This window comes from Myotis myotis, unplaced genomic scaffold, assembly GCF_014108235.1.
Source record: "Myotis myotis isolate mMyoMyo1 unplaced genomic scaffold, mMyoMyo1.p scaffold_m19_p_1, whole genome shotgun sequence".
NCBI lineage: Eukaryota > Metazoa > Chordata > Mammalia > Chiroptera > Vespertilionidae > Myotis > Myotis myotis.
Window position 1 is genome coordinate 179,541,657 of NW_023416313.1, and position 26,632 is coordinate 179,568,288.

The 26,632-nt window shown below is 39.6% G+C and overlaps 2 protein-coding genes across 12 annotated transcripts in view; both read right to left on the minus strand.

Annotated features, from left to right (window-relative positions):
* CSNK1G1 (casein kinase 1 gamma 1) overlaps positions 1–26,632 on the minus strand; it is a 159,037-nt gene that overhangs the window by 45,161 nt on the left and 87,244 nt on the right. For all 11 annotated transcript variants that reach the window (XR_004966851.1, XR_004966863.1, XR_004966868.1 and 8 more), the window contains 2 exons: positions 3,847–3,998; positions 2,261–2,495 (listed from right to left, as the gene is read on the minus strand). Coding sequence is in view for 8 of the 11 variants with exons in the window: in XM_036304334.1 (XP_036160227.1) it covers positions 2,261–2,495; positions 3,847–3,998 (387 nt within the window). In the remaining 3 variants the exon portion in view is untranslated. The remainder of the gene's footprint in view (positions 1–2,260; positions 2,496–3,846; positions 3,999–26,632) is intronic.
* Positions 5,387–7,493, minus strand: LOC118653702 (proline-rich nuclear receptor coactivator 2). The gene has a single exon (XM_036304389.1). It carries the CDS (start codon positions 7,137–7,139, stop codon positions 6,723–6,725), a length of 417 nt encoding a protein of 138 aa, XP_036160282.1. The 5' UTR covers positions 7,140–7,493; the 3' UTR covers positions 5,387–6,722.

Here is a 26,632-nt window from a genome sequence, read left to right on the forward strand (position 1 = left end):
ATAAATAAGTGGTAATTACCATTACAGAGTCTTTACTATTATCAGACACTAGGTTAAACACTTTATATGCATTTTCTCACACAAACCTATAATATAAAGTTTATCATACCCATTTCATAGATTAAGATAACTGAGGCTGAAGGGAGGAAGGTTACTGGACCAAAATCACATAGTTTTAAATGAAAAAGCCAAGATTTGTATCCATTTTTCTTAACCTTATACAAATATAACACATACCCACTCCTCCCCTTGTCTGTACTTGCCTTTCCTGACAAGAATAATAAAGGCAGAACACAAATTGCTGAGCCCAGGAAGCACACACTGGAACAATAATTTCCAGTCTCAGTAAAACCAAGCAATTATGACTTTACTATTTACAACACAGTCTGTCTCCTTGTAAAAAGAAAGAAGGAAATATTGAGCACTATGCAAGAGACCTGTGTTACATATATCACCCATTCAATCTTCAAAGCATCCTTGTGAAATATTAGTCTTATTTTACAGAAAGGTTTCAGGGAGATTAAGAAAATTATCCAAAGTGACACTGATAATAAGTAGCAGAGATTCTAGTCTAATTTTAAAGTATTACATTTAGTTAAATGAGGATTTCCATGTGGTTACTGAAAAAATTCTGACAGCATTCATGATTTCAACTAAAGTTGTATCACACTACTTTGTAATGTCATTTTAATTTTCGCTAATACTAATTCATTACCTGAATACCTGTACAGTTTATAAGGCAACTTTGTAGCTATTTATCTTAGTCTGTAAAATACATATTAGTGAAAAAAATTCTTATTAGTGTACCACAGTTCATTAATATTTAAACACCTGATATAATTAGCTATGTCTATGATTATGAAACTTGATAATATTCCATTTATATGTCTACTCTCTAGGGTGGTGATTTCCAAACATTTTTTTTTTCAATCACTGTGGAACTTGTCTCCAAACAGAATCTTCCATGAAAGAACAACATATAAAACATATAAAAAGGAAAGCTTTTCTGGAGAAGCTGGGGAGGCCCAGGACCCTGCTGAGTTGGCTTCCACTCTTCTTTAGGCTTCTCTCACAAAAATTCTCCTCTGGACCATTTCTTCTCACAAATAAGGCCTTTTGCCTTGATTAGAGCATTATGAAATATTTGTGCAAACTATCATGTATAAAATGTAAGATTCATGGAAAAGCAAATATATTTTCACTGAATAAGACATAACCCCTTCCTTAAAGAATTATTCATGGAATTATGCACGGTGAACAGAAGACTAATTCATGTTTTAGTGAAGCACTCTTCCCCAAAGCAGATGTCATATACAAGGTCATCCATACCAAACTCATCACTAAACTTATTCCAATACCACCACCTTAATACAGTAAGTCTATTACCCACACTGCTAAAAAATTAAACATTTGGAAACATAGCAAGGCTGACCCTGGGATACGGGGTTAAGGATGCCGGTTGCTTGCAGTCAAAAATCTATATATGGGGGGGTGGGGGGAAGGGTGGGGGTTTAACAGGGGGGATGAGGACACATTTGTAATACCTTAACTAATAAAGAATTTTTTTAAAAAATCTATATATAACTTTTGACTCCCCAAAAACCTAACTACTAATAACTTACTGTTGACTAGAAGTTTTACCAGTAACATAGTTAATTAACACATATTTATGTTATATGTATTATATGTTATATTCTTACAATGAAGTAAGCTATAGCAAAGAAATTAAGAAAATTATAAAGAAAATACATTTACAGTGTTCATAGAAAAAAACCCATATAAGTGGATCTGTGAAGTCAAATCCATGTTTTTCAAGGGCCAACTGTATAAAGAATTAAAATCCTTAAGTTGTCCAACAGGATACTCAGGAAAGTCATTAACTTACCATCTTAAGTTCTCAAGTATAAAAATCCACTTACTGCCGAAACCTGTTTGGCTCAGTGGATAGAGCGTCAGCCTGCGGACTGAAGGGTCCCAGGTTTGATTCCGGTCAAGGGCATGTACCTCGGTTGCGGGCACATCCCCAGTAGGAGATGTGCAGAAGGCAGCTGATCAATGTTTCTCTCTCATCGATATTTCTAACTCTCTATCTCTCTCCCTTCCTCTCTGTAAAAAATCAATAAAATATATTTAAAAAAAAAAAAAAACCCACTTACCATGTGAAGCAATAAGAATCACAAGTTGTAATGCACAATGGGGACAAAGTATTATTAGAATAAAAAGTTGTTTTAAAAAGCTGCCCTGTTCAAGGTAAACACACCTTTGCCAAGATGCGTGTTGATAGACATATATCTTGCAGTTCCAGTTAAACTTTTGTGTTCCCTATAAGGTATATGTTTTTTGGTTTCAGGGTCTATGTATTCCTTAGCCAGTCCAAAGTCTATAATGTGTATAACATGCTCTTTCTTATTGCCTTGCCGGCCAATCAGGAAGTTCTCTGGCTTGACATCTCGATAAATGAGATTCTTTGAGTGCACATATTCCATTCGAGAAAGCTGAAAGAGAAAAAACAATGATGTAAATACTCTAAACAAGTCTACTGAAAAAATACATGAAAACATTTGCTTTATCAGCCAAGGTTTTACTTACTGAAAGGAAAATAAAACTAATTTCTTCTTCACCACCCAGAGTCACTTCACTCTTTTCCACCAGAAAATATTTTCTGATACTAATATTCACATAACAAATATCCAGATAAAAGAGTGGGGTAGTACAGGTCAGCTAAGCCTCATAATGTTACAATTTGCAAATGGTAAATGGAATTAAGTGTTTTTATGTTATTTCAGAAAGTAAGCATTTGAGAGGCAAGAAGTATCTATGCAGAGACAGTGCATCAAACTACGTTGGCAGCCTTTGAAGACAGTGCCACTGCCACATTCACATCCTGCCCACACCTTCCTCTCAGCTGAATAGGACTCCCCAGTTCAGCTCTCTCAGTTGTGGAACTAAGGCAAGTGAGGCCCAGAGAAGTTAATACTGGACTGATATCACAGAGCTAATTAGTAGCAAAGGTAAAGGTACGATTTATATATGAAAGTAAAATTATCCTAAAATAATAATCACAAAAGTATTTCAAATTTCATTAAGTTCATTTCTAGCTACAAAGCTTTTCTACTTACTTAATACAGAAAGGGAAGCATGGACATTTGAATTTTGGGTTCAAAATATAAAGTCAATTTTCCAACATTTCCAAGTTTTTGCTGTAAAGTGGAGGAGACCATTACCACCTTAGTCCAATAAAGATGTATTTGCATCCTCCTCTGAGGGGCTGACAGACTTCTCAAAGGAACTATCTTAACTGCTCAAACTGGTAATGGTGTGTAATTTGGTAGGAGCTGAGAGAGCTGCCTCCTTAGCTATGTCATTCTGTGAGAAGTGAAGGCCAGAGAACTAAGGCAGGTTCTTGGTCACACAATTTTGGAATCTTAATAGTTAGGGCAGTGGATTACATCTCCAAGCTCTTCCTGGATGCGACAGTAAGGGGAGAGGGGAGGACATGACAAAACCTTACAGTCGTGTTTAAACCTATAAATAAAACATCTGAGAAATTATTTGCATTTGTACAACTTCACCTAATCACCCTCTTTCTTTCTAACCTAAATTATATTCTTCCACTTCAGATAAGGGAAGGGCACGGTTCCAAAGTGCAAATTCTTAAAACAGATCAAAGAGCATATGCAGCCTGACTCTTCTGGGTTAGTCCTTTTTGCCCCGGAATGCACTATCAAGCCTGTGAGTGCACATTCACTAGATGCCACTACATCTGGTCAATCACCAAAAGGGACAAAAGGATGTGTTGGGGGGTGGGGATGACTATCCGTTTGCAGAATAGCAATGTCAACTTACCAACTGGATGGCTATCATTAACACAGTCTTCAAAGTAAAAGTTCGGTCACAGAGGTCAAACAAGTCCTCCAAGCTGGGGCCGAGGAGCTCCAGCACCATGGCATTGTATTTCCCACACGGTCCAAAGTAATATACCTGTGGGAGACCTTCACCTGAAAGCAGAGGGGAAGTGGGTGCAGAATGGAGAATACAAAAACCAAAATATGACAGCTGTATCAGCACTGAGTTATAAAGAAAGTACAATTTGTGAGATTTCCATTTTCTTTCATAATCCCTACTGGAGAACTAAACTGAGCACAACAGCGTCAAAGGGAACGAATAAAGCAGTGGTTCTCAACCTGTGGGTCGCAACCCCTTTGGCAGTCGAACGACCCTTTCACAGGGGTCGCCTAAGACCATCCTGCATATCAGATATTTACATTACAATTCATAACAGTAGCAACATTACAGTTATGAAGTAGCAACGAAAATAATTTTATGGTTGGGTCACAACATGAGGAACTGTATTTAAAGGGCCAGAAGGTTGAGAACCACTGTAATAAAGGGTGGGAACAGCTAAGTCATTGCACAATTAAGTTCAAATAAGCAGTTATTTAATACCAGAGTGCAAACGGCATATCTACTGCTATATAAGACCGAGAAGGGTTCCTGATCCATTACTTGATCAGAGTGTAAACTATTCTTCCCCAAGGATGCCCAAAAGTGTACTATCATAATAGGTTCAAAAATGGCTTGCTCAAAAGGCCAGACTAACAGACCCTGCTGCATTAGTTGGTTTGATTTGCATTTCCTATGCCTACTGCCAAAGCCACATGTGAAGCTGTTTACAATTGTTTCCTCGAGGACAAATCAAATCAAACTGAAGGGGTGAGGTCACAGAGGGTACAGCCTGGCCCTCTTCTCACAGGGAGGCTCTGTAGTTTCCTGTTTTCTATTAGTTGGAGCAAAGTCAACAGACAAGGTTTGGTTACTGATAAGTAATTATAAAAGGAAAAGGGGGGGTGGGGAATACAAGGCTAGGTTTTCCCCAGATTTAAAATTCATAGCTATACGAAGCCAAAATCTAGACTTTCTTACCTAAGTGGCAACTTGATAAGAAAGTGTACTGTAAACGTGAGGTATACAGTGAATAAATATGTTGTTAGATAGCACCATGTGAACAGTGATTATGAATGAGGCCCAGAACATTTTAAAAATCTGGTCTCACAGAGCACAAACACTTCCATCTTACACATTTATGTATACCATAGCCTATAGTTGCATATGATGCAGATTACTGCTTGTTTTTACCTACAAATACCTTTATGAAAGAGACCCCTTAGAGATCCTTTACCTATTCAGTCTGCAACACAGAAGAGGGCCTTCACCAGAACCTAACTAACCACGTTGGCACCCTGATCTTGGACTTCCAACTTCTGGAACTGTGAGAAATAAATTTCTGTGTTTATAAGCCATCCAGTATGTGTGGTATTCTGATATAACAGCCCAAATGAACTAATACAATATCTACTACTTAAAGTTTTTTGTTTGTTTTTTTTTATTTTTTTATTTTAATGTTTTTATTGATTTTAGAAAGGGAAACATCGGCCACCTCCTGTCCACTCACCACTGGGATCACCCAGAATCTTACTGGTGACCACCTGGTCTGTGGGTCAATGCTCAACCACTGAGCCACACCAGCTGGGCTACAAACAGAATTTTAATTGATCTTCACACATTTTTAATTTACTATTTGGTTAACATCCTTAGCATTTATTTTTAAAGTAGGTCAAACATGTTATCAAGATATTATGCAATAAATCATGTTTTGCATAAGTGGTCCCCTGGTTGCTCTTAATGGTGACGAAACACTGGCATGATTAAATATACTTGTATCATAGGTTAAAAATATTCAAAGCCAATATGAATTTTTAAGGTTGGATAGACCTTTAGCAAGCTTATCTTTGGGCTTAAGAATAACAATTAAAATAGTCCCATACTGCATTTCACATCTTTTACAAATAGGAAGTGTTTTAGAAGCTTTAAAACCTTTTCAGTTATATAAAACAGTGACACTGATTTACTTTGAAATATAGTTTACAACCAGATCAATTATACATACACTGGCACTTTAGCACAAGGGCAAACTTTATTTTGGACCTTTAAAATTAGGCCATAGTGTAAAAAAGAGTCCATGGTCTTACATTAGTGAATTCATACTAAAAATACTCTTATTTTCGTTAAGATGAATGGTAAAACTTTACATATGCTACAAGTATATTACATGTATTTACATGGCTCTTTCCTAGGTACTTTCACATTATACAACTCCCTACTTTAAGCAAGCTTTGCAGGGATGATTTGAGGCCAGTCACTATCAGAATAGCCTATGCAGTGCTATAATACAAAAATGTCATTTTAAAAGTTACTCTGTGACCACCAAATAACTTTCTATAAAAAATGGCACATTTGTTGCAGTTACCTATCCACTGCATATAACGGGGCCAATGGAGGATAGTCTCATTCTAAATAGCTTCTACTGCCCCTTCCACATTCACCACCATTCGGTTTAATCATTACTTTACCCCCAACAAGCAAGAGTTTAAAAAGTTGATTCCTTTAACATTCTCCAAATCTAGAGTAGTTTTGCTTAAAAGTTACTCAATTGAGAATACTTGATATAAGTACAATTATCAGTAACTTAGTTATTTTAAGTGGCACTGATATTACCATTACATCACAGTGCACAGCAACACAAAACAAGATGAAGTCTGTATTTTCTACAATAATTAGCAGGGTTTAACACAGATTAATTACTGAGTATTGAATTTGGTGTGAAACAACTGTCAACTACCCTTAAATATTACTCAGTTTAAACATTAGTACTTTATCTTATTTTATACCTGTACCTTAAGTAAGGTTTTCAGTTGAAATGTCATTATTTCCTTATCAGAAGGATTAAAGGAAACAGGAACCCAGTGGCTTGGTGGTTTAGGAAGCACACTTGGTGATGGCGGCTCACTAAATTTGGCTCCAGCATAGTTCTGATTCGTTTGAGACTTAAAAAGCAAGCTGGGACTTGATAAATTGGAGTTCCAATTTTGATTATTTGGAAAGTTTTTGTTCTTCCCCCCATTTTGCATGGCCTGCCATGCAGCTGCTGATGTGTTATAAGTATGTCCTCTTTCTTTTTTCTTATGAACCATCTTCATCTGGGAATTTTGATCCTTGGTCTTCTGTCTATTAAGTTGTTGGTTCTTACTAACATTTCTAGATTGAGGGGCTGGAATGTTATACCTCTCTCCACCACCCATCTTCAGCTTCTTTGTCACCTTTCAGTCTGCTTTTCAGATTGCAGGATTTCCACTGCCTGTCCTCTCCCTTGTTGCCAAGCCCAGGATAATAGATGTTGCTTTCTCTCAGGTCCTCTCCTTTGTCTCAGTGCAGAAGTTCTCATGGGCCAATCTGCGGAGTTCAGCCTAGGAGCTGAGGCCAACATCTGAGTCTCCTCAGCACACACGGTTGGGAGAAGTCTTAGCGACTTCAAGCTCGGGACTGCGGCAGCGGCTCCTACCGGCAGCGAGGCCCCCTCCCCTTCCAGGGAGAGACGAGGCACGGGACGGACACAGCCCGCGAGCACCACGACCCAGCTGCTGGCACCTGAGGGCCCCGACCTACTACTTAAAGTTTTAACGCACTGTGCCCATCATTCTCTCCAGGATAAGTCTTATGTATCTGGAGTTAGCTATAATATATATGTTAAACTATTTAATGTACTGCATCAGTCTACCTTGTTCCATCTAAATACTAAACAATGAGTGTTTTCATAAATTCATTCCTACCTCAAATCATCTAATATAGTATATTCTGCTCCTGCTAGTTCCATAAATGTCCATTGAATTGTCTTTGTGCTTGTTTTGATTCTTCCTATCTCCAAAAGGAAACAGAATTTTATTTGAAAAATCTTTTTCCCCTGTTGTTTTGAAGAACTCATTCTTTCATTTATTTAAAATATACAAAACCTAACAGCTGTTCCCAACGAGTCCTGCCGAGAAAGCCAAAACAGAACTCTATCATGGAGACGTATTGCTTTTATTAACCAAATACATGGTAGATGGTAGTTTGGGGTTATTTTAAAATGTATTTTTATTGGTTTTAGAGTGAAAGTTAGAGAGAGGGAGAGAGAAACATCAAATCGCTGCCTCCCCTGTGCACCCTGACCAGGGATCAAGCCATGTGCCTGACTGGGAATCAAAGCAGCAACCTTTGGGTGCATGGATGATGCTCAACCAAATGAGCCACACCAGCCAGGGCAGGAGATCTTTTAAATTTATATTCTGAATAATAGTTTTTGATGTCACTAAAATTTGGTTTTCCTAATATTTAAAGTATTATATTCTTGAAAAACATGCTGTAGCAGATGTTAGTCACCTGCCCAATAGCTACTCTCTTCTTTCTTAATAACAGAATTCCTAATTATAGTGAATAACAACCTTCCCAGTTATACATATCTTTCCAGCCTCTCTTGATAATAGGAATGACAGGTGAGATGGAAGCAGAAATTGTTGAATGAGGTGGTTCTAGAAAAGCTCTTTCAAAGAAGATGACTCAAGTTGGAGCTATGCCCCTTCGATGATGGCTGAAGCTCCAGAAGCCAGCTAGAACTATCAGACACTTTAAGGATATAAGTTAGTGCCAAGAGTGGATGAAACAGCCCTGGCTGGGTGGCTCAGTTGTTTGGAGTGTCATTCCATACACCAAAAGGTTGTGGGTTCTATCCCCGGTCTGGGCATATACGGGAGGCAACTGGTCAATGTTTCTCTCTCACATCATTGTGTCTGTCTCTCTCTCCCCTTTCCTATCTCTAAAATAAAATAAAAAATAAATAAAAGAACCCGAGCTCCTGATGGCTATGAAGTAACCATAACAATGGTGGACTTCCCTTCCCTCTGGAATTTTTAAAAAAATCCTCACCCGAGGGTATTTTTTTCCATTGATCTTTGGAGAGTGGAAAAGGAGAGAGGGAGAGAGGGGGGAAAAGGAGAGGGAGAGCAGGAAAGAAGGAGGAACATTGATGTGAGCGAGACACATCAACTTGTTGCCTCCAATACTCACCCTGACCAGGGCCAGGGATTGACCAGGAATTGAACCTGCAACCCATTGGTCCGAGGACAGACATTCTAACCACTGAGCAAAACCAGCAAGGCCCTCTGGACTCTTTTAATCCAAAAGAAAAATCAATCTCTATACCTTGACTGGGCTATTACTGATTGGGGTTTTTTTTTATAGCCAAATTTACTCATAATTAATAAGTATATTATTCCTTTAGTTGTTTAAACTGTGTATCTGGGCACAATATCCTCCTTCTGAAGTAAGCTAAAAGTCAGGCCTGCTTAAAAATATAATACTGACCTAATTTCTTAGACTTCCTGCTTAAGGATTAGTTTAAACAGGACAAATGATCACCTTGTTCCTGATAATCGTTAGTACGAAATCTAGGCATCTCTTGTCAGAAAGTTATATGTTTACAAAGAAGTCACAAAAGCATTCTGAGTGATGACTATAATTTCTAACTATACGTTATATCACCCATGACTCCTGCCTAGTAACTTCAAAACTGTGAAAACTTCCTGCTGGCTGCATTACTGTTCCTTTTATTAAATACTCTGAGACTTCACAATACCCTGGCAGGCTTTGGGATGCTCAAGACAATTTCTAGATTACTGAGTGGCTTTGAAGCTTTTCTCAAAGAAGAACTAGGCTCAAGAAGCTAGTGCAGAAAGAGTTCAAGTCGGTCTTGGACCTAGTATTTGGTTCTGCTACCGACTCTGTAAAGAGAAAAGGTTTAGAATGGTTCCCTTTTACGTCCAAAATTCTGACTATAGCTACTTTCTAAGTTCCTCTTTGTAAAGCCATAGAACCAGTATGAATGAGAGTTGCTTACATGGTATATAGAATAGGTGTGGTATAAATTCAAATATAAGCTGGTAATGTTACTCAACTGGAAGTGTGGCTATTAGAAACGTCTCTAAAACTTTAAAAAACAGACGCTTTTACTTCATTTCAAACCTACTAAAATAGAATCCTAGTAGTGGATGTAAGCATAGCATCAAAGGTGATTCTGAAGTGTAAGCTCAGCTGGAAAACACTGTATCTACAGGGTAAAAATAAAGGGCATTGCTTTGTTTTATGACTAATATATTATGAGGACTCAGAAAACACTAATTGAACTTCTCTTTCAGAAGTTCTTTCACATCAGAACAATTAGACTCAGTACCTTTTGAAGGGAATCATTTTGAAGCTATTTAAAAGATTTATTTGGAGTTTCTTAGATTACAGAAAATGTGCTGCTGAGTATAGAAGTCTTTCTGGGAGCTGCAGCTGTAATTTATTAGAACTACTTGTACCGAAGAACACCCACGCAAGTTCCATTCTGCGCCTAGTTTCTTGCATGACTCCCCATAAATGGTGGCCAGTGCTGGTGGTGAAGCACAATATAGGCCCCTAAGAGAATTTGTCTGCCCCCAGCTGGTGTGGCTCAGTGGTTGAGCACTGACCAGGAGATCCTGGTTCAATTCCCAGTTAGGGCACATGCCTGGTTGGGGCTTGATCAGGAGGCAGCCAACCAATCATTCTCTCCCATCATTGATGTTTCTCTTTCTCCCTCTCCCATTCTCTATAAAATCAATAAAAACATATTTTAAGAAACAAACAAAAAACCCACAAAAAATAAAAGAAAGTCTGTCTCTTGGGTCAGAGATTACGGCACAGTAATTATTATCACCTGGGTTGCATTTAAATCAGAAATCTTGTATTTTACATTTTATTCTTCTTTTGCAGAGCCATTTCTAATTCATTGCTTAAGAAATTTTTAATTAATTAGCATTATGCTATGAAATCCTTTAATAAGACTGGGTGTGAGGGCAAAGGCTTAAATGCAACACAAACTATACAACTACACATGGGGTAAACAAGGTACTTCCTGCAAATAATTATGAAGTAATGAAAATGAAGTGAACAGAGGTAACAGGTGGATATGCACTGAATTCTTCAATTCATTTGAAGAAACCAAATTAGTTTTATAATCTCTCATCTGTTCTGGAAACAAACCACTAATAAGTTCTCCCTTCTAAATTAAAGAAGTAAATTCTGAATTTTCCCATTTTGAAGGATTTATAATAGATTTAATTGTACTTCCTTTAGGTACAGATTAAATCTCTTATAAACCCAAAATTCAAGGATATATCCCACGTTACCTTGTATATTTTCACAGGGTACTATAAAACACCCTTTCCCTCCATCAATAACATAAATCCTGCTGGACATATGGCTCCCACATATATTAAGTTGAATAAAATAGGAAGGTATACAATACTACAGCTAATTTTCAGTCTGTCATAAATTTGGGTGAAACAGACCAAATCAAGGATAATGGCTTCTTTATCACCCAATCTGTTACCTAAAAAGATTCCATAATGCATTATGAACAGTAACTACTCTAAGTAGAGATATTTTTAAATGCACATCAGGCTGAGAACTGAAATAGAACCATCTTGAAGCTTTTGGTAATTTGATCACATTACTGCCTAATAATTAGCCTTTCATTTTTTTGAAAAACTAAATTACCTAGCTGTGAAGCAATTTCAAAGTCCCATACCTATATTAATATCTGGATGTAAAAAAATAACTTCTACATTAAAATTCTATGAAAAAATAAGCATATCTTGGTGATAACTGTCTTCTAAAGTCAGGGCTGGAGAAAACCTTTAAGGGCATAATGACCTTGGCAATTCCTTTCTTTTGTTTATAGTTGTTTTTTAATTTTTAAAGACAATAGAATAGTTTTTCTCCAAAATTAAACTATCCTTGGTCCCATCAATGGCAGTGGCTTCCTGCACAACTATTGAATGTTCTTTAGTGTTTGAGAGAATCAGGGAATTACTAATACATGGGGAATTATCATCAATAATATTAAACAAATCTATTTAACAAGAAAATAGAAAGAATAGGCAGATAAACAGGATGATATTCCATAGGAAAAACTGAAAAGGGAAAATGAAAGCAAAGCCTTTAAAACTCAGGAAATAACTCCATAAAAACAATGCATTAAGACAAAGATATGAGACAATACACATGTTTCTCTTTTAAGGACAGAATCCCTCTGATTTTTCTGACTCTGAAAAATGCCTCTACGATATGAATCAGTTCAAAATGCTGGTTTAATAAGAAGAATAGCTAGAACCAGAATTAAGAAATCAGGATTACTTTGAGTCTCCTATAATGAAAGATGTTCTACAATCATTTTGTTCAGAGGCCTCTTGGGAACTTGAATATCACTAGACATATGCTGCTAATATGAACTCAAATTTGTACTGGGAGTTGGGGTAGGGAAGGTGAGGAAAGGCAAGAGCAGTTAGCCACAGAAATTGAGCTTTTACCATTTACCTATTAAACACACACACACACACACACACACACACACACACACACACACACACACTTACCAAGGCCTTGAACCTCAAAGCACATTCAAAGTTTTATTTATCCAAAGGAGTCAGGAAAGAAAGCCCAAGAAAGAAGATGGATTATTTCTGTAGTAGACTGCATCTAAGATAAAAACTGTTTAACAAGTATTTTGTGTACTGGGGGGTGTGGAATTCTTTCTCTTTCCAAAAAAAGACTAAGTCAGCTCAGAACTGGTAAATTTAAAGGATAATAACCCAGTCTCTGAAAATTTTCCACCTTCTTTAGCACTGCAGTTCCTGTGATTTAAGTTATGAAGACAGAATTTTAAACGCTAAGAGATGCTGAACTTTTCTTAACACACATCTTAAGAATAACTAAAAAGCCAAGAAAGTTCTAATAAGCATTTAGAAGCAATGAGAAGGGGGGTAAAATTACTCAAAGTACAGTGAATCCCTTCCTCATAGTCCTACTTCATTCCCATTACACTTTCTTTGTCCATGTGGCTGTCTTCCCTACAACCCAAAGGCTGTTTGACGGTAGTGACAATTACATTTGTATGTCAATGCCTTGCACTAGCCCAAGCATATGGTAGGTAAGGGTAGAAGTACTAAGCAAGTAAATACAACTCAATGAAATGCCACCTGAGTTTTCTTTTTGGACTGCACAATACTTGCCTCAAAATGCTAAAATACACATATATACAGAGAAAAACAAATGAATCAGATTTAAAATGTGCACGGAATGCTACCACAATTGATATTTCTGAGTAGCTCTTATTTGAATTCCATGAGAATGATTTTTTCAGAGTTATAGTTCTACATTGACTTTCTTCTGTGTGTTTTCTTTCATGATGGTTGTATGTGATAACTGGTTTCATCTTGCCGTTCTGCCATATATAGGTGAACTATGCAGAATTATTCATTTTAATTAACAGCAGCAAAAGCTACACACAAATATAAATGTGTTCCCCTCTCTCAAAAAACTACCTTATCCATAGGAGATAGATACTGTGAGTGAGATGTTACATGACCTTTCCTAGGTAATAGGGTTGCCTAAGTAAACATAACCAATTTCTCAACTGCAGGTTAACTCCTCTCTTCTTTACACTAAGCCGCCCACATTCTCTGCCTCTGTTGTTCCCTTTCATTCATGTGATTTCCAAAGTTATTCTCCATGTTCTCTACCCCATCTCTTCCAAATCACGAACCTTTTGGTTAATATTTTTACTTTTTCTAGAAATTCTCTTGTCACTCTTCTAGGATTATAAATCTGCTCCTGCTACACAGGCAGTTTAATCTGTCCTATCCACCTCTTAGTTCTCATGATTTTTGTATCAGATCCAAGAATACTATCTTTTGGGAGAAACCAAGATGGCGACATAGGTAAACACCGGAAATTGCTGCCTCCCACAACAAATTCAAAAATACAACTAAAAGACAAAACAGACATCATCCAGAACCACAGGAAGGCTGGCTGAGTGGAAATTCTACTAGAAGGAAAGAGAAAAGCACACTGAGACTCAGAAGAGGTGCGGAAGTGCAGAGGTACAGAGGCGCACAGGGCAAGGGCTGGCAACTGAGGACACTGCTGTCTTTTTCAATCGGGAGGGAGTCACAAGCCCCCGACTGCTCTGAACTCCAGTTCCGGGTGAGTCTCTGGGGAGCCAGACTCATATGGGGAGAAACTGGACTGTCTGGCAGTGGGCAGAACCCGAGGGCGGCTTTCTCTCAGAGGTGCTTGCAGCAATTACCGGGACACTGAGACACGGGGCCCCTTAGGGCAGGGCTGAGGATCAGCCATAGCTGCTTGCTCCACCCTGTTGATTCCCTGAGACCCTGCCCCACCCAAGTTGTGGCAGAGGCTTTTGCATATGAATGCCCTGGCCCTTTGCAATCTGAAAATTACCTAAAAAACTGCAGCAGGGCCAGACAGACCTAGAACTTCTAAGAGAAGGCCCAAGGCCCCACAGCAGCTTGCACTGCTTCACAGCTGGGCCTCATCTGGGCACCTCCAAACCCCAAACAAGGAAGGGGAATCTGCAGACCTCCTCGTAGCTACTGCTGGGTAGCCTCAGGCAGGAGCTATGAGGGCACCTCCTTAGATCCAAGAGCCAGTGTACCCAGTGGTCAGAGTGGGACCATCCAATTACAACTCCTCAGATCCATTAGGGGCACACTCAAGGGGCAGACTCAGTGAGCACCAAAGCCCCACTGAAGCAAGTCTTGCCTCATAAGGGTGTCTTCAGCACAGGAGTTCTCCCACTGCAGACACAGCTGACTCTCACAGCCAATTGGCCAGGAGGTCAATTCCTCCCAGTGATACCTACAATAATCAAGGCTTACCTACAACAAGACTGTGCACAAAGCCCACAAAGGGGTGCACCAAGAGTGTTCACCTCAGGTAATTGGGGAGGCTGAGCCACAGGGCCCTATAGGACACCTAGCACACAAAGCCACTCTACCAACACAGGGAAGCATAAAAAATGCGGAGACAAAGAAACAGGTCACAAATGACAGAAATGGAGGAAAGCAAACTACTGGATATAGAGTTCAAAACCACACTTTTAAGGTTTTTTCAAGAACTTTCTAGAAACCGCCGATAAATTTAGTAAGACCCTCAAAAGTCTGGTGAGACCACCAATAAATTTAGTGAAACCCTCAAGAAATCTAGTGAGACCCTCGAGGTTATGAAAAAGGACCAACTAGAAATTAAGCATACACTGACTGAAATAAGGATATTATGCAGAGTTCTAACAGCAGACTAGAAGATCGCAAGAATCAAGTCAAAGATTTGAAATATGAAGAAGCAAAACACACCCAATCGGAAAGGCAAAATGAAAAAAGAATCCGAAAATACAAAGATAGCGTAAGGAGCCTCTGGGACAGCTTCAAGCGTACCAACATCCGAATTATAAGGGTGCCAGAAGAAGAGAGAGAGCAAGATATTGAAAACCTATTTGAAGAAATAATGACAGAAAACTTCCCCTTCCTGGTGAAAGAAATAGACCTACAAGTCCAGGAAGCGCAGAGAACCCCAAACAAAAGGAATCCAAAGTGGACCACACCAAGACACATCATAATTAAAATGCCAAGAGCAAAAGACAAAGAGAGAATCTTAAAAGCAGCAAGAGAAAAAAAGTCAGTTACCTATAAGGGAGTACCCATACGACTGTCAGCTGATTTCTCAACAGAAACTATGCAGGCCAGAAGGGAGTGGCAAGGAATATTCAAAGTGATGAACACCAAGAACCTACAATGAAGATTACTTTATCCAGCAAAGCTATCATTCAGAATTGAAGGTCACATAAAGAGCTTCATAGATAAGGAAAAGCTAAAGGAATTCATTGCCACCAAACCAGTATTATATGAAATGCTGAAAGGTATTCTTTAAGAAGAGGAAGAAGAAGAAAAAGATAAAGATACAAATTATGAACAACAAATACACATCTATCAACAAGTGAATCTAAAAATCAAGTGAATAAATAATCTGATGAACAGAATAAACTGGTGAATATAATAGAATCAGGGGCAGAGACAGGGAGTGGACTGACAATTCTTGGGGGTGGGGGGTAAAGGGGTGTGGGGGATGCGGGAAGAGACTGGACAAAAATCGTGCACCTATGGATGAGGAAAGTGGGGGGGGGTGAGGGAGGAGGGTGGAGTGGGAACCGTGTGGAGGGGAACTATGGAGGGAAAAAAGAGGAACAACTGTAATAATCTGAACAATAAAGATTTAATAAAAAAGAAAAAAAAGAATACTATCTTTTCAGCTTTCCTATCATATGTCCATCTCTCTATAGTTCTTAAGCTCTGTCAATTCCAGTGCTGGGCCAGAATAGGGTCCACCTGGAGCATTACTTTTTAAAATTATGTAAGTGATATATATACCCATTTCAAACAAATAAACAGCAAACTAAAAGGAGTACAGAAATACATGACGAAAAAGTATTCACATCCATAACGAATAATGCACATATGCATAACTAAGAATACTTTTCTGCAACTTCATTTTTAATTTAATATTACATAGCAATTTTTGTCAAGACACAAATATACCTCATTCATTTTAATAGCTACATAGTATCCCACTCTGATAAATCATATATGTTTGTTTTCCAGTACTGATGGACATTTAGGCTTATCCATACATTTGTTAAACCCATTTCCCACTGTCATCCAAGGATCTGACTCAAGCAGGTTAATCGGAGTATGCTATCCCTCTACCCTGGGAAACTGAGTCAAGGATGGATGCTTGAGCCATATCAGAACAATGATAGTAAAGTCTGGGACTCCTGTGGAACTACAGAGGAGCAGCAATCCTCCACCCCGCCCCCTCTATGATTGCCAAAATGGAAGGAGCTGCCAGACACTACTACATGAGAATAGGTAGACTGTCTATCTGAGAATGGAACTAACAGAGAAATCAGAGCGGTGAGCAACAGAGACAGACAAATATACCACATAACCTGAGGAACAAGGAGAGTGTTGATCCTAGATCTGGCTGGCCTAAGCTAAAACTATTGCTGGATTTCTCAATCCTGCGAGCCAAGAAATTCTTCCCCCCACCCACCCTCTCTCTTAAGTGAGTTTGAACTCTACCATTTGAAAATGAGTGTTTAGACAAATATGCATAAAATACTGCAAAAAATCTTTGTGCCCACATTTTGGGGCAAGAATGCAAACATATCTGCAAACATTCTTGAAGAGAAAATGCTAAGTCAAGGGGCATGCATATTTAACATTTTAGCATATGTTGCCAAATTGCCACAGTTCTAAATGCTCTTTAGTCTGTCTTGAGTCCTGGATCTATTTCAGCAGTTAGCACTATAGTCCTATTTCTTAAGTATGCAGGCCCATGGAGTATTTAAGGAAACTTTTAGAACCTGTCTTAATCCATTATTTCCAAAGCCCCAGCACAAAGTTATCTCCTAGCTTCTGGAGGGTATCGCCTAGCTTTTTATCCAAATTACTATTTATATATAAAAGTCAGGAGAATCCTTCCTACCCCATTATTCGTTCAATGCTACATTTAGAAAATTTCATTCAAAAAATAGTCCAGGAGAACCAAGATGGCGGCATAGGTAAATACTGGAGATTGCTGCCTTGCACAATCACTTCAAAAATACAACTAAAAGACGGAACGGACATCACCCAGAACCACAGGAAGGCTGGCTGAGGGGAAATTCTTCAACTAGAAGGAAAGAGAACAGCATACCGAGACTCAGAGGAGGCGCAGTGCGGAAAATACAAAGGTGCGGAGGTGCGCGCGGAGCGGGCTGGCGGCTGAGGGCGCGGATGTCTGTTTCAATCAGGAGGGAGTCTCAGGCTCTGAGCTCCAGTTCTGGGCGAGTCTCTAGGGACCCAGACTCAAATGGGAGAAGCGGGACTGTCTGGCAGCGGTTGGAACTCAAGTGCAGCTTTCCCTCCGAGGTTTGCAGCGGTTGCTGGGACTCTGAATGGCAGAGCCTCTGGGGACAGGACTGAGAGCAGCCATAACTGCTCCCTCCGCCTGCAGTGCGACCCACCCTGCCTAAGCCCTGCACAAAGGCATTTGCTGGATAGCCTCAGGCAAAGGCTAGATTAGCACCTCCCCAGAGGACAGAAGTTTTCCCACTGCAAACACAGCTGATTCTCACAGCCAGTTGATACCTACAACAATCAAGGCTTAACTACAACAAGACTGTGCACAAAGACCACTAGGGGGTGCACCAAGAAAGCATAAAAAATGTGGAGACAGAGGAACCAAGATGGCGGCATAGGTTAACGCCAGAGTTTGCTGCCTCGAACAACCACTTCAAAAAAAACAACTAACAGATGGAACGGACATCACCCAGAACCACAGGAATGCTGGCTGAGTGGAAGTCCTACAACTAGGAGGAAAGAGAAACGAATACCGCGACTCAGAGGAGGCGCAGTGCTGAAGTCAAATACTAAGGTGCGGAGTGCATGCAGAGCGGGCTGGTGGCTAAGGGTGCGGTTGGCGTTTTCAATCCGGAGGGAGTCGCAGACTCTGAGCTCCAGATCCGGGAGAGTCTTTAGGGACCCAGACTCAAACAGGAGAAGCGGGACTGTCTGGCTTCAGTCGGAACTCGAAGGCAGCTTTCTCTCCGAGGTTTGCAGCGGTTGCTGGGACTCAGAGAGGCAGAGCCCCTGGGGACAGGACTGAGAGCAGCCATAACTCACAACAAGTGTCACAACAAGAACTACTGGGTCACATTACTTTGATAGGAGGTTAACTGATTTTGTAAAGATTCCATAAAACATGGTCTGTATTTGAACCTAACAGGCCATCATAACATATTGATAATGTTGATAGACTATGAACTTAAGTAAATAAAGAGTAATATTTCCCTTAAGATTATATCAGGAGTGCATTAATGGCATTTTTCTAATACAACTACCAAATAAAGCTTAATGAATTAATCATTTAGAAATTCAAGAAGCCACTTGACATATGATTAAATTAATATAGAAATTATAAAAAGGAGATAAGGATAGGTTTTCAATACCTTTGGGCCTATTTAACAAATTGTTCCCATAAGTGTCCTAATTGAGGAAAACAAAATCCATTAAGGCACACCGTCTAATCATAGCACAGAAGCAGAGTGTCCCCTATTACTAACCTCTTTTAATATTGAAATATCAGTCCTTAAGCATCAAAATAGCCCCGGGAGAGTAAAGTACCAAGTGTCACCCTCATTTTTCTGAATAGGAAAAATAGAGAGTAAGCAGCTTGCCATAGAACCACCACCAGTCAATGGAACAGATGCTGAAGCCTGACATTTTTTTCTTATTTGAGCCTACATCCAAATCTCTCTCCAGTCAAAACTGATAGAACCTGATGGAACATTCAAGATTACTTTAGCCCTGGCTGGTGAGGCTCAGTGGTAGAGAGCCATCCTGTACACAGAAGGGTGTTGGGTTGGATTCCTGGTCAAGGACACGTACCTGGGTTGCAGGTTCGATCCCTGGCCCCAGTCAGGGCACTTGCAGGAGACAACCAACCTATGTGTCTCTCTCCACCCCCCATCATACCTTCCCTCCCTTCCAGTTTCTCTAATCAATAGAAAAAATATCCTTGTGTGAAGAGTAACAAAAACTAATAAACAACAAAAAAAGACCTCATAATTCTGATCACTGAGGAGGCATGAAGACACGCAAGGAAGCAAAGTAAACTCATTTATCTTACAGATTTTCAGTTAGTCTGAAGAATGCTGCAATGTCCCTGCTTCCCAGTTTCAAATTCAATTAAGTTCAAAGTGTCTGGTGGTCAGTTTCTCCATTCATCAAACATTACAAGTGAGAATAGAGTGCTATAGTGATAGAGGGGCATCTAGCCCTGGCTGGTGTGGCTCAGTTGGATGGAGCGTCATCCTGTTTGATTCCCAGTTGGGGCGATCAGAGACAACCCATCGATGTTTCTCTGTCACATCAATGTCAGTCTCTCTGTCTCTCCCTTCTTTTCTCTCTAGAATCAATAAAAAACATACCCTCAGGTGAGGATTATAAATAAATGAATGAATGAATGAATGAATGAATGAATAAATAAATAAATAAATAAATATAAATAAATAAATAAATATAAATAAATAAATAAATAAATAAATAAATAAATAAATAAATAAAAGAAAAGAAAAGAAAAGAAAAGAGGGGCATCATAACCTTGACTGCGTGAGCTGTAGAAAGTTTCACAGAACAGGAGTCACAGGCTAACTCCTGAAGGATGATGGTTAGTTGATTAGATTGGAGGGGGAGAGTGAATCTTATAGGCAGGTATATAGAGAGCTAAAAGCACAGAGGCAAAAGCAGGGTAACAGCTCCCTAAAATTGGAAAAACTAAGAGTATTTTGCTCTTACCTAGAGTTTCCTTTAATTCTGAACCACCAGTTGATTAAGCAAATGTCTCTACAAAAATATGACAGTCATTAATAAAGTTGAAAAGGCAAAGATAGCTGAGTAAAAAGAAGACCAAAAGAGAATAAAGAGAAAAAAAAGGACTTATCTGAGTGCTATATACCCATACTGCCCTTAGTACATCTTTAATAATAGTTTCACAGTAAATATTTTCTTCTAAGTATGCACTAGGAACATACTATTGAATTATAGCAGGCAGCTCTGTCTAAAAGAAAAACAATGCAAGCCACAAATGAGAACCATAAATTTAATTTTTCTAGAAGCCACATTTTAAAAGTAAAAAGAAATAGATGAAATTAAGTTTAATAATATATTTCAGTTAACTCATATCCAAAATATCATCACCTCAACATGTAATTAATTTTAAAATTACTGAGATATTTTACATATTTTTTGGCAAGTACTAACTTTTGAAATTCAATGTGTATTTAATACTTGTAACACATTTCAGGTGCTCAATAGGCACATGTGGCTAGTGGTTCAGCTCTGTAAGGAGTTACGAAAGATTAAGTAAGGCTGTCTTATGTACAAAATTGCAGCAGAAAAGAGCTTCCATACTTGGCAATCTGCATGACCCATACAAAGAAGCCTTCCCTAGCCCACAACTCTCCTTCTTAACCTCTCCAGAACTGCTAATTCTGCTTATCTGGACCAATCACAGGTTGTCTCCTTTTTAGAATGTAAGTTCGTGGCAGTGTCTATTCTTGATCACCACTGTATCCCCATGGCTTAGCCAAAACAGTACTTAACCCAATTGGGATACTCAATAAATACCTCTTTAATAAAGGCTTGAACAGACACATACCTATCTCTGGACCTTAGCTTATTTTGTACTTGGAAGGCTTTCTTACACTTCTATTTGAACATGTAAAAGTAAATCATACCCCTTCTTGAAATTTTAGCCTCATAGCTCTCAATAAAGCTTTCCCTATTCCAAATAATTATAAACCTTTTTTCCCTTCAAAACTTCCATATATATAAAACCCTAATATGCAAATAGACCAAACAGCAGAACAACCGGTCGCTATGACGTGCGCTGATCACCAGGGGGTGCACATGGTGGGCATTGGCTGTGGTCGGATGGTGGAGCAGGTGAGAAGGGGTGCCAGACCAAGGTAGGGCACTGGTCACTGTCACTGGGGCAAGCCTCTGGTGGTTACTGAAAATTCTTTGCTCCTGTGCGCTGCAGTCCCACCAGGTGCTCGCACCCGCTTCTGGCATCTGGCGCCAGTCCCAATCGCTCGGCGCCATCAGTGGGTGCGAGCAGCGGTTGCTGGCCCTGATCACTCCTGAGGGCTTCTCCACCTCCCTCTGCTCCTGAGAGGCAATCAGGGCAGCAGCTGCTGCTCACACCACTGATAGCACCAGTCCCACTCACACCTGCTGCAGGTGCCAACCCCAATTGCTCCACGCTGTCAGTGGGCGCGAGTTGGGCTGGCGCGGTCAGCATGTAGGAGTGGTGGCGGCAGGAGTGGGACTGCCGGCAGACAGGGGATTGGGGGCGTGGCGGGAGGGGCCAGGCAGGGGCACGGAGGATGGGTCGAGACCCACCCCTGTGCCACCACAGCCTCACGGCCCACAGTTCCTTTCAAGGTGCATGAATTCATGCACTGAGCCCCTACTGATATTATAAATTCCTTAAAAAAGAACATTCCATTGTTTTAGTTTGCATTATAGTTACTTAGACACATCAGTGTCAACCATACCTTATAGTTACCTAGACAAAATTAGAGTAATACCTTACAATCAGTAAACATTAAATTTTCCTTCTAATGAGGCTCTAGTCTCCTGAAGGGCAGAGATCATCTTATTTATAACTCTGTGACTCTCAAATTAATGAGTGCAATGCTATGAACACAGATGACACTCATTATGTTTTAGTTAGTGAAAACATTATCTCCTTGTATTATAACTAAGGTAATTATTATTAGTAAGAGACTGCTATGGGCTAGTAAGGAATGAATTAAAGCAATTTATATATATAAAAGCCAAGTGACCAGAACAACCGGTCGCTATGATGCACACTGCGGTGGCCAACCGACCTGATGGGGGCCCAATTGGTTTATAATTATTTGGAATAGGGAAAGCTTTATTGAGAGCTATGAGGCTAAAATTTCAAGGGGGTATGATTTACTTTTACATGTTCAACCTCCTGCGGTCCCTCCCCCTGGCCAGCCCGGCCCCCAACTGGCCCTCCCATCCCAATTGGGGGCAGGGCTGGCCAGCCAACCACCCTTGGCTTCTCCCCCCCACCAGCCCGACCCCCATCGTGGCAGGTGACCAGACCCCACCTATACACAAATTCATGCACCAGGCCTCTAGTGTGAAGTATAAAGAAAGAGAGAAAAGTTAAAAGTGTGCCAAACTGTTGAAAGCATAAAGAATGCAGAGGTGTACAGAACTAACAAATTCTTCTTTTAAGGGGTGGAATATAAATTACTTGCTTAGGAACTGTGGAAAGATGATAACAGAACTGGTCACAAATGTTAAAAATTAACCTTTTTGTTGATCTTTGTCTTAAACATGCTTATAGATAAGTTATATGCTACATACAGAGTAGGGCTTAGCTAGCAAATAGATAACTATTTTAATAGTAAGGTCCTGAACGGTTTTTCTTAGTGGTTAGAGCATTGGCCCACAGACCAAAGGGTCTCAGGTTTGATTCCTGGTCAAGGGCACATACCTTGGTTGCAGGTTCAATCCCTCACCCCAGTTGGGGCACAAGCGGGAGGCAACCAATTGATATGTTCCTCTCACACTGAGATGTTTTCTCTCTCTCCTTTCTCTCCCACCCCACTCCCGTCCACTCTCTCTAAAAATCAATGGAAAAAATATTCTCGATCCTCAGGTGAGGATAAAAAAAAAAGTAGGTGAATGGTGTTATCTATCTTTATGTAGGGAGTTATCTATTTTATGTAGTTCATTACTGAAACTTGAGGAAAATATTCTTTCTCACCAATGACAATTACAGACATAAGGAAAAAATTCATTAAGTTTTAATACAGCCCTAGCCGGTTTGGCTCAGTGGACAGAGCATCCGCCTGCAGACTAAAGGGTCCCAGGTTCGATTCCAGCCAAGGGCACATGCCCAGGTGACAGGCTCAATTGCCAGTAGGGGGGCGTGCAGGAGGCAGCTGATCAATGATTCTCTCTCATCATTGATGTTTCTCTCTATCCCTCTCCCTTCCTCTCTAAAATCAATAAAAATATATTTTTAAAATGTTTAAATACAAAACAGTGGATCCATGCCTCCACCTTCTTATAACCCATGGGAATATTTCACTGCACTCATCTTTTTCATTCCATAGCTTTAGGGATATTAAATATATGTTAACTTTCTTCTTAATGATTAATCCTGACAAACTACGAGTTAGGAGGTATAATGATTGAGGACTGTGGTCAGTCCTATAATGGTCAATAAGCTTACTCTAGCCCTTAGTTTGGACCGAAACTTCATGGATCTTTGAATCCTTAAAAAAGCATTCTCTAATCACAAAGCCATTCTTAATGTCTAAAGAATGGCTGTAAGCCCTGGCTGGTTTGGCTCAGTGGATATAGTGTCTGCCTGGGGACTGAAGGGTCCCAGGTTCAATTGTGATCAAGGGCACATGCCCAGGTTGTGGGCTCGATTCCCAGTGTGGGTTGTGTAGGAGGCAGCCAATCAATGATTCTCTCTCATCATTGATGTTTCTCTCTCTCTCTTTCCCTTCCTCTCTGAAATCAGTAAAATTTTTTAAAATGTTAAAAAAAGAAAAGAATGGCTGTAAGATGGAAAAAAGGTACATAGTAAGAGAAGTGTGAGTTAAGAAAGAAAAAAATGTCCTAGAATGGCATCAGAGCCCAGAGGGTCTGTGTCTATTTATAAGCAAGCTTCGACTGACAGGCTTCAGTGATTGATCTTTGCCAAACCTTTGCCTTCATAAGCACTATACAGTACAATTCTCCAGCCCAGTCCGCTTATATATGTTACTTGAGTTTATTTTTGGAACCTAACCTTCTATTTTTCATGAAGTTCCTTAAAGACAAAATCCAAGTAACATATTCTGCCTTCACACTGAGCAAACATCTCCAGCAGTTCTGCACTTTGCAAAACAACACACTGAAAAGGTGTTAGTACTCTGTGTTACTGTGTGTTGTATGCAGGCCAATTTCTATAATAAACTCACAACACTCTATTTGCAATTCAAGAAATTATTGGCCCAACAAGTCGTCACCAGCAAAACATTTAAAATAGAATTCCTTCCCTTCTCTCCCCAAAGGAAGAGGGACAAATTTTATGTATGTGATTACAGGTAATACTCTATATGCATCATGTGACTTAGAGCTATTTGAAAGTTTTAAGGGGCAGAGAAGGGCCACACGGGGTTTGGCTCTAACAGATAAGCTAGTCTCTTACAGCATTAGATATGAACTTTTTTGCTTATATTTCACTGTACCATAGAGTACCTTATTAGCCATTATATGAGAAATGTGTCTCACTGCTCTAAATAATGAAAAATACACATAAAGGACACAATCATAGAATTTATCCTAGTTCAAAAGTGTTCCTTTTTTGGCTAACTAGTACAACTAGTTAATAAAGTTCACGGTCATATTTCATCCTTGGAAGAACAGATAGAAATTCATGGTATTATCGCCACTAAATTAGCTCCATTAAAGACTAGCCATTATTAGTATTGTGTGAATAACACCTTTCCAAGCCCACTACATGAAACAACTCTTTCTATTTTTCCTCACAAAATTAAGCATTAGTCACAGATTGGACTTATGTTGTAATATCAAGGGAAGCATTTAAATATCCTTTCAAAATGTAGGTAAATTTGAAAACAAACATGCACACATACTCTTTAAAAGGAAAAGATGGTGACCACACCACACTTTTCACTGTCTGAAGTTTGTTCCATACACATACGGCAGAGATACTATTCTTATATCAAGTTCAGGTTCTTGCTACTGATTCACCAACTCAAGCACACTTTTATATTTAGGTTCTGCTCCCTATGAGGAACAACAGTGACACTGGTGCGGCTCCTTCTGCAAAGAATACACACAAAGGCTTAGATATTTTCAAACATCCTCCTCACCCTTTACCCAGAGAACAGAACTTTAGACCTTTTTGTTTTGAATCTGAGGCTTCTGCTGTTGCTTTCATGCTTACTTATTTCAAATAGGCCACTCACACTGAAAGGAGCAGGTCCTTGAGGGGTGAAAGCTTGACAGATGTGGCTTACGCCTTAATTCATTATTCCAGACCCCTGCAAAGTATGAGAAGGTCTGCCTCTGTTAACACTGGCCCAAAGCAGGTTTTCCCCTAAGATTATTCTTTTCGTTCTCCTAAGATCTTCTTGATGGTTAAGTACAATAAACATAAGCACAATTAGTTGTTAAAGAGGCAGTTTTCTTTCTAGGATTCACTGCCCTATGCCAGGACACCACACTTGTTTTCAGGCTCTACTCCCCACTTTGAGAATCTCAAGATGTTGAATTGTCTTAAGGAAAAATGTTTTGCTTTTTAGCAAGTGTTACATGAAGAGAAAAAAAAAAGTAACATCTGTAAGCTTGTCACACTAATAACTGTTTTCTCCCAGTTCTCAAAGCCATATTCTTGGAGAACCTGCTCTCTGCTGAGTGGTAAAGTTTACATGGCTTTGTACCTTTTGAATAAGGTACCTGGACTAGTACTGAAAAGCTGTTCCAAGCAGAATCAGCCAGTCTCATTTCTAGGAACTTGCAATTTGGACATAGGGCTCAAGTCAGTCTCTGCAGGTGCTTAAACTGAAAGGGGTTACATGAGAGACCTTTTCCTACTAAATGTAAGGAGAAGCCGAGAAGGCTGGTAATATGAAGAAAATGAAGAGGGCTAACAAAAGCTGAGGCAAGGAATTTTAGGACCCTCAGCAGAAAGAGAGTCAAAGTGTCAGAGTATAGAAGAGTTGCACAGAAAGCCAGGGACAGAGAGCAGTTGTCTTGGTTCTTAGAGGCAAAAGTGCTTTGTTCCATGCCATATCCCCGAGAACTTCCAGTAAATCCTCCTTTTAGATGTAAGCTAACTAGAATAGACTCTGTTACTTGTAATCAAAATAATATTGACGCCCTAGCTGGTTTGGCTCAGTGGATAGAGCGTCGGCCTGCGGACTCAAGGGTCCCAGGTTCGATTCCAGTCAAGGGCATGTACCTTGGTTACAGGCACATACCCAGTAGAGCGTGTGCAGGAGGCAGCTGATCAATGTTTCTTTCTCATTGATGTTTCTAACTCTCTATCCCTCTCCCTTCCTTTCTGCAAAAAATCAATAAAATATATTTAAAAAAAAATAGTACTGATTAAGACACATATAACTGCTCATCTTCCTCCACTGTAACCAACATATCCTGAATACTCACTATGTGCAAGACACTGTATTAGGTGCTTTAGGTAAGCAAGGAAAAAA